An 8,473-nucleotide genomic window follows, 5' to 3' on the forward strand; every position below is an offset into this window, starting at 1 on the left:
CTAATTATTTGGAGTAAATAGAAAATCAGCGCTGTTGACTTAGATGTTTTATGTTTTAGTATTAATAGTCAGTCATAAATGTTTATGATTTAAAAGATGTACAGCTATTTGTCCAAAATTAGATTAAGCTACACACAACTGAGGGCTAGATCAAGTAGATTAATATGTCATTTACAGCCATTTTTAATAGTGACACATTCACAGAGCACATTCATGGGCAGGATGTAAGCTTGTACAGGAGGGTTTCCGTAAGCTACCAGTAACTCTTCAGCTCATTCACGATTCAAAGGTTTTATTGTATGAACATGTGATGGATCAAAACTTTGAACCTTGAATGAGCAGAGGTTGATCACTACGTTCTCCTCAGCATAATTCCCTTCCTGAAAGGAGTGCTTTAATCACATAAAACAGCACAGCATTACATTCTGTCTGTCTATCAGTATGTCAGACTTCAACAGACAGCAAAGCACAAGAAATTTAATGTTTTCAAAAATCGTGGAATTAAATAACTTGCACTGAATAACTATACTTATTGTTATTAAGTTGGTATTTCTTCTGCTTGCAATTAGTGAATTGTTGGGCCTTAAGTCAGCAAGAAATTCACCCTCTATGGTTGGACCCCATCTGTTTCACTAAAAGGGTAATGGCCAAGAGCTTGTTTGGAATTGACCGTGTTGGTGTTAGAGCTAACGGTGGAGGGGTGGGTGGTGGTGCTGGAGTGGATGTGGATGAGGGGCCCAATTTGGAAAATTTAGTCCCCCTGTCCATAATATCTAATGGCTGATTTCAGTTCACTGTAACTTTAGGTCTTTTTTTTCAGTTCCTCTCTGCTGCATACTTCTTCTGTTGCATACTTTTTCAATACTTTGTCACTTCTGTTTTAAGCATCCACTCAATGGAAATTTCCAGTCTTAATCATTTTTCTGTCTTTTTTTTTTTTTTGGTAGTTATGTTAACATACTGTGCTTTCAGTTGTTTAATGTGGGTTTAATTAAAGACAGGTTACATGTTTGGTTTTGTTTGATGGTTGGTTAAGGGTTAAAGGTTGCCAACCATGGACTCCTATTCAGCTGATTCACAGTGCCATAAAATTGGCATTTATGGTCCATGATAGCTGTAGTGTCCTTAAACAACCACCTGAGCTCCTTTTTTCATTGAAACACATCTGAACACCTGACTGACATGATCTCCTGAGCAAATGATTGACAACACAGGAGAAGTGTAATAAACCTGCTCCAGTGATCCAGTATCATTTTGCCATCTGATCAGTCAGCCAGTTCTACTTTATGCAATATAATAATTGTGTGGGTAACAACTTGTTGAGCTTTGTTTCAGCTGTTCACCTTTTAATATGTGCATTACATAGTTTATCCAAAGAGATTAAGCTGCTGCACCTGAACTCTTCATAGGTTTGGTTGAACCACAATTGAACATTTATTTTTTTCCTCATAAAAACCAGGAGATTTTATCATTGTCGTGACACTTTCATGTGATGTGACCATGCCATGCCAAAGCCATTAAACTATAAAAGTAAGACTTTTGATTGGTGCCAGTTCTTCCGTTCTGGGTATGTCAGTCTTTGGTTGATGGTAACTTTCAAGTGACTTATAATTTAACATTTCATTTGAGAACAAACAAAAATATTGTTTGATGCAGCACTCTTTTTTGTTTCATATTCAACATGTGTACAGTACAGCTGATTACTATGCAACAGAAAGTAAAGAAATGCAGTGTAGAAAGATATAAACGTTACTATGAAAACATCTGTCATAAGCCAGGAGCTGAATTATTACACTGAAGTCCTGAAGCATATTAATATATACGTATGGTGCAAAACTTTGGTAATCTCAGGCCATAATTTCATTAAATGAATACATTAGTGGCCAGGTACTTTATACCACTGGTGCGTGTCTTCATTGGGGGCCTGAAGTTATGAAGAAACTTGTCTCTTTTGAAATGTTTCAGATAATTGTGGTGCAGTGAAAGCAAATAGACCCACAGCTGACTGAGTGTGGTTAGTGCTAATGAACAGAAAATTCAACCTGATCAATAAACCTTGGTGCTTTCTTTTCTTTTTTCTTCTTTACAAAAATGTACAGCAAAAGGCATTTTACAAATCTTCAACATATGAAAACCCACAAAAAAATTATTAAAGAACAAATAATAACAAGTGCTGAAGGAGAAAAGAGAGAAATCCTTCACTGCACACCCTAATTGCAAAAACACATGGGTTGCACAAGTTTGTGGTACAGAGGTTTATTTTAAAACAGTTTTTGCAGTCCTTGGTTGACTGGTTGAGACTAAATTTGCATTGCAACATTTGCCATTTTTCCTGCCGATTCTTTAAAGTGACTTACAAACAGCAACATGTGCAGGTGTGTTAACATTTCTTACATGTGTAATACATTATTATTTTTCAAACATACATAAGGGAAGCACTGACTTTCCTCAGTTGAAATCTTCTCACAGGTTCATGATTAAGATGAATGTCTGTGTTTAGTAGTAGAATGACCATAGATTGTGAGTCGTGCGGTTGAACTATCTACAGCTGTTTTTCAGGATGTGGCTAAACACTGCCGTCTGAATGTCTTTTTCCTTTTTAAACACATTTCCTCTCAGGTCCTTGCTTTTACCACAATGTTGCAAAAAAATTTAGAATACATGTCATGTTTTACACCCGTTTATCATTTCTTACTTCCTATATTTTTTCAACATTTCTGTGACTTTACCTCCTCCATTACGCTATATATAGCTTCCTCCCTGTGACTGAAACCCACTGGTTCCTGTGATATATCCTCAATTTTCAACAGAAAGAAGATAGAAAGAAGAAAAGAGCATTAAAGAATTGTTGAACTTTGGCATAACCTTTCCTTCCTTAGTAATAACAAACCAAAAGAATTAATCTATTTGCCATATATTAATTTTACTTCAGTTAAAAATAAGTGAGAAGCTGGTATCTGATATCTTGACGCAATCTGCTGTGACCATTTTAATTTCCGTGCTCAAGTATGATTTTGAGATTTATTTCCTCACATAGTTAGACCACAAAGAAAGAGAGACGAAACAAATACACACCATTCCTCTTTTCTTGGTCAGGTTGCAGATACGTGAATATACAGTACATGCGCATATCCTCTCTGTCACCATCAACCAAGAACATTTCAACATGCCTGTACGTTAAAGAAAGGAACTTCTGAAAACACAGTTTCATTGTCACTTTAACCACCAGTTCGTAAACACAGCACGTACGTTTGACAAGTGACAAGTTAAAGTCCTGTGGTCAGCAAACGTCCAGAAGAGACGATCAGTACAAAAGATCAGTGGTGCTTGTTAATGTGAGAGGCAGAAGGTGCAGCATTATAACATCATGTTGAATCATCTCCATTCATTCTGTGGTGAACTTATAAAAAAAACAAAAAAAAACAACTATGTACACATCAGATGCTCCATCAGTCTTCCATATGAAATCCACCTAGTATTCCTCTGATATTGCATCAGACAGAATGTTGCTGCTGGGGCTGGTGGTGACATGAATGTCAGTGGGTCCACCTACTACAGGTAGGGTGGGTGTAGTGGTAGAGGCCTGCTGGGAGTGCTGCAGCTTCTTCCTGTTGATTTTCCTCTCTTTGGCGCGTCTGTTCTGAAACCAGATCTTCACCTGAAACACAGAGAAACACAAACATAAGATATCTACTAACATCTTTACAAGGTAGTTGAATAGTAATAAAAACAGCAAGTGATTACGCATGACCGCTTTTTCATATGTCTTGCAGATTTGGTATCTTAAGTGGGACATTTTTGTGACAAACTGTAATGATTGTGCTTTTCGTGCTAACTTTCTCTTGCGCTGCTGAATCTACTTTTGCTCCTGTTATGTAATTTCCAACTTTCCCAGAATTACTTAAGGTGCCGCAACCATCGCACTCAGCTGTTGGTTTAACAAGTGGAATGAGTAGACAGAAAAAAAACAGTAATAACAATAACAGCATCAAGAAAGCCGGAGTGAGGGTTTCACCATTAATGCTACTTATGTGAAATGCTTTGTTTAGCCACATGACATTACGGTTTACAGAGGTTTTCTATCTTAAAGCTGGTTTCTCCAAATGGGATTGTCGAAGAACTTTCTGCTAATGTGTGCTGTGTTAGTATTAACTCTACATGATGGGACAAAATATACAGCTATCAGTATCAATGGTGTGAATCACATTAAAAAAAGAAACAACCCATTTCCTAACCCTCCCTTCCCTAAACCACCCCTCAGCAACTAAAAAAGCCATAAAAACAGGAACTAGTGTGGTCAATGAAAACAAACCAAATTGTTTTTCTCATACAGAAGACAGCTGTCACTTCATCCAGCCACATCCCCCATATTGACAAATATTTTTCTGCCTTATTACAGTCTTTAATTTGTAGGAGACTTTCTTAACTGTCAAATATCATGATTGAATACGTCTGCCTGGGCCCAATCCTTAAAAGATTATTTAACTGAAGATAAAATAGTAGATTTTTGTCTCTTTCCAAAGAAAATTTGATTTCGTCAGTGACAAAACACACGCTTGCTCAATCCAGTACACTCTGCGGTCTTAGTGCCACAGCCATACTTAGTGTGGTACCACCACTGGCTTATGCAGATACTGATAACTGCTGTGTTTGCTGTAATTGCAGCCACAGTTGTTACTGCAACAGTGACTACTGTTCAGCAGTAGTTACAGTAGTTATACGTTTTGAGGGAAGTTTTCAAGAATGAACTTTCATGCTCAAAAAGGAAAAAGATATGAAATAATCTTACCATCTGTTAAAATTGCTAATAGCTTTCTAACAATGTTAAAGAGTTTGGGGTTGATTTTTCCCTGCGATTCACACCTGCCTTTTTTCGTCATGTCCCTTTGATTCTCACCAGCCTTGCATTGTAACCCTTCCTGTACTTCCACCCACTTCTCTACTTACCTCTCTAGCCTTAACTTGAATTCCCTTCAGTCCTCTCACCTGTCTCTCGGAGAGGCTCAGTGCCATCGACAGCTCACTCTTCCTCCTCATGGTGATGTAGCGGTTGTGCTGAAACTCCTTTTCCAGTTCCAGACGTTGGTGGTCAGTGTACACCACCCTGTACTTGTCCTTAGTGCGAGTCTTCCCTCCTATGTCATGCAAAAAACAATCCTGAATTACACAACAAAACAAGTTTGGATGATTGATTGGGTGAATGTAAGTAAACAGGGTGTTATCCGTTACTGTGTATTTGTTTGTCTTCATTCCTAACAGTTATAGTAATACATAGAGGAATGATTATAATGTCAGTGAGTCATGTGTAGTGTGATTCGTGGCCAAATAAATGACTAATGTGAAGATGTCTGGTGCCACGTTCAAGTTCAGGCGCCACTTAAAGCCTCATCAACTCTATTAATCACGTTAACTATAACTAATGTAAAGACTCCCCACTGCATTGCATCAGTGGTTCTCCTTATCACCGTGAGTGGTGTTTACATAGGTGTTTACACAGGCAGCTATTCATTGACATGCGTGTTCTCACACGCACACACACGGATACACAGACAAACGCACACACACTCTTCGGAAAGGGTGAGTCTGTGAGTTACTGATCTGAAATCTGGACCAAGTGACAGCATCGATCGAGGAAGACCAAACAACACACACACACACACACACACACACACACACACACACACACACACACACACACACACACAGACAGATATCAGTAAGGCCTGAGGGCCTTTAGAGGAGGTTTGATTTCTGCAGACTTCCTGCAGTGACCGTGTTATCTAGCCTGTCTGTAACCCTTTTGCACCCACCCAGTGGACAGAGAGGGTGGGGAGCGTCACCTCTGTAGACTCCACTGTTAGCTTTTTATTGACATCTTGCTGGCGGAAGGGAGAGGTGAAAAGCTTGATGAATGTGTGTGCAGACTAGTTTGACTATGTTGAAATTGTTCCTGTCAATGAAAATGTGTTTTACCATATCTGTCATCTGTATTCCCACTCCACTGCTAAGGTTCATTTTGTCATGTGACTGCACCAAGGACATATCTCATGACAAGAATTATGTTTGAGCTTCCTTAATCATAGGGTCTTATCTAGATGACACATCCTGCTTGTTTATGGCATTTAAGATCTGATTTGTGATCAGAAACAAGATGACAACTTCAGGTGTATATTTCAAAGAAAAGCATTTCTCAGCTCAGTCAAGTGCTTAAATGTATAATTATATTTTAAGGTGGAGGCCAATGCTTAATCATACCATGCAGCCTACAAAAAGCCAACATGTTGACCTCTAAGGTCAGTATGTATGTTATGATGAAGTCCCACCTGAAACGGACGGTCTGATGGATTCATGTGGCCTCCTCCTGCAGCTGAAAGGGTCCTGTCCAGAGATTAAGTTATACGGGGTGTACGACCCTCCTCCGGCGGCGGTGGGCGTGCCGCTCAAATCCGGGGAGGTGAAGCTGACCTGCCCGGCGCTGGGGCTTGACCCCGGGAAGCTGTACGGATACTCCTCCCGGGGAGAGTAAAAAGGGTTCCAGGCACTCGTTGACTGGTCACCGACTCCCTGGACGTGATGATAGCCGGTGAAGTCATACGGAGGCGGAATGTACTGACTGTTCATTGACAGAGCCTGAGTCGGGTGTCTGACCGACTGTGAGCTGGGGTACATACCGGTGGCCTCGTCCAGACAGGTAGGGTGACTCTCAGTAGACCTCGGTGATTCAAACCTCCTGGCGCATGTTAGGCCTCCGTGTTTACTCCCGGCAGCCTCTGGCGCTCTGGTTTCACTTCAGTCTAAGGTAAGGCTTATTACTGAACCACCTGTGCAGTAAGACAACACACCTTTATAGATTTACTGCCAAGGAGTTCAAAAGTATCATAATGACGTCACGTTTTACCTGCGACCCACCTGCCCGCTCGTCTTGGCGACATGAGGCCATTGACCCTCATTTACCCGGTTTGCCCTGGTGGATCATTTTGATAAGGCCACTCATATAATGTTAGCGTGCCGTGCACGCTCGTGTGCATGTAAGGCTCATGTGATAACCAGCACAGATATTGTAAATTAAAATATGAGTTGGCTCAGTGGTGGTGGTGGTCAAAACCAATGCCACAATGTAAAAAATCGTAATATGTAAAAGAACATGTGTTATTGTTGAGGTATTAATTAGGCAACAGAAAACCTCGCACATATGTTCTGTAAATGCTGTCTCCCTACATTAAGCTTTAAATATTTCTCCACATGTCCAGGTATGTGGTGGATATGAAGTTCCTTTAATTGTAATTAATTACATTTAGTTACACTAAATAAATATCAGAAGCACACTTAAGAAAACAACATCAGTGTTACAGTGTGACATTATTATTACTGATGCATTACTGCGTAGGCTTAAAGTGACACATTTTACAAGATAATTGTATATTTTAAATGTTAAAGTCAATCTCTAAAGTAGTAACTGTAGATGTCAGACACATGTGGCCTGAAAAGCACAAGTAATATACTGTATGTTCAACAAGAATAGGTGTTGTGGATAAATTTGTACACCTGTAAATATTTCCCAATAACTGTTTAGTTTGAACAAAAGATAACATGGACTACTTCCTGTTTTCAGTCTCAAAAAACAGTTTGACTGTTATTCTTCATGGGGTGACAACAGATAATGGTGAGCTATTTATGATTTCCTCACTCTCCAAACTCACTCTCAGTTCTTTATATATGTGAATAGTCAGCTACAATATATAGCAAATACAGAAATTAGCCATTCAAATCAAGTGGCTCTATTTTCCACTAGATCCCTGCATAAAACAACCACATGAGGGCAGCAAAAAACTAAATACAAGCAGGTAATATTCCAGGTCTGGAGTCCTACATAGACGCAAACTTGCTGTTTACAAACATACTATATGATCAATATGTCCAAAGTTTATTCTTTATCCAACTTGCTGCAGGCTTTATGACTTTTCCACAATCAGTTGATGCACTCAGATTATCATACATTGAACTGTATATTCCACTTGACAAGCTTGTCTGTGGGTTCATCTGCATCTCAAGTCTGATCAAACATTCATAAAAGATTCATGCCAGTATCTTGGTCAGAACACTCATTATCAGCTATAACAGCTGTCAGCTGGTAGCATGAGGCAGGCTCATGTTAATGGAGAGAAAAGTGCCACAGGCCTGAACATTAAAGCAAGTGCAACATAAACATCAAACTTGTGCAGTCTATTGCGAAAAAGCTTGAAATACTTGAGATCAAAGCCACCAAGTAGAACCAACACGGCTAAAAATAAAGGGATGTGGTTTTAGCACTTACATTACACACATACATTTTTTATTCAGTTCCATTCAAAGGTGTTTTACTTGGCATGAAAGTTTTTAAAAAGCAATGCTGCCAAAGTGAAAATGTTCATCAAAATACAATTTGCAAAATACAAAGCGCAATGGACAACACCAAGATTGAGACTGCACTAAG

At 39.3% G+C, this 8,473-nt stretch overlaps 1 protein-coding gene across 1 annotated transcript; it reads right to left on the bottom strand.

Annotated features, from left to right (window-relative positions):
• Positions 1-928: 928 nt before the first annotated feature.
• Positions 929-6,683, bottom strand: cdx1 (caudal type homeobox 1). Its single transcript, XM_022751556.1, has 3 exons — positions 6,324-6,683; positions 4,987-5,135; positions 929-3,658 (listed from the first exon to the last, which is right to left on the bottom strand). The coding sequence occupies exons 1-3, from the start codon at positions 6,667-6,669 to the stop codon at positions 3,473-3,475; spliced, it is 681 nt and encodes a 226-aa protein (XP_022607277.1). The 5' UTR covers positions 6,670-6,683; the 3' UTR covers positions 929-3,472.
• Positions 6,684-8,473: the final 1,790 nt, after the last annotated feature.

Source organism: Seriola dumerili, unplaced genomic scaffold (genome assembly GCF_002260705.1).
Source record: "Seriola dumerili isolate Sdu_G_001 unplaced genomic scaffold, Sdu_1.0 BDQW01000160.1, whole genome shotgun sequence".
Taxonomy (NCBI): domain Eukaryota; kingdom Metazoa; phylum Chordata; class Actinopteri; order Carangiformes; family Carangidae; genus Seriola; species Seriola dumerili.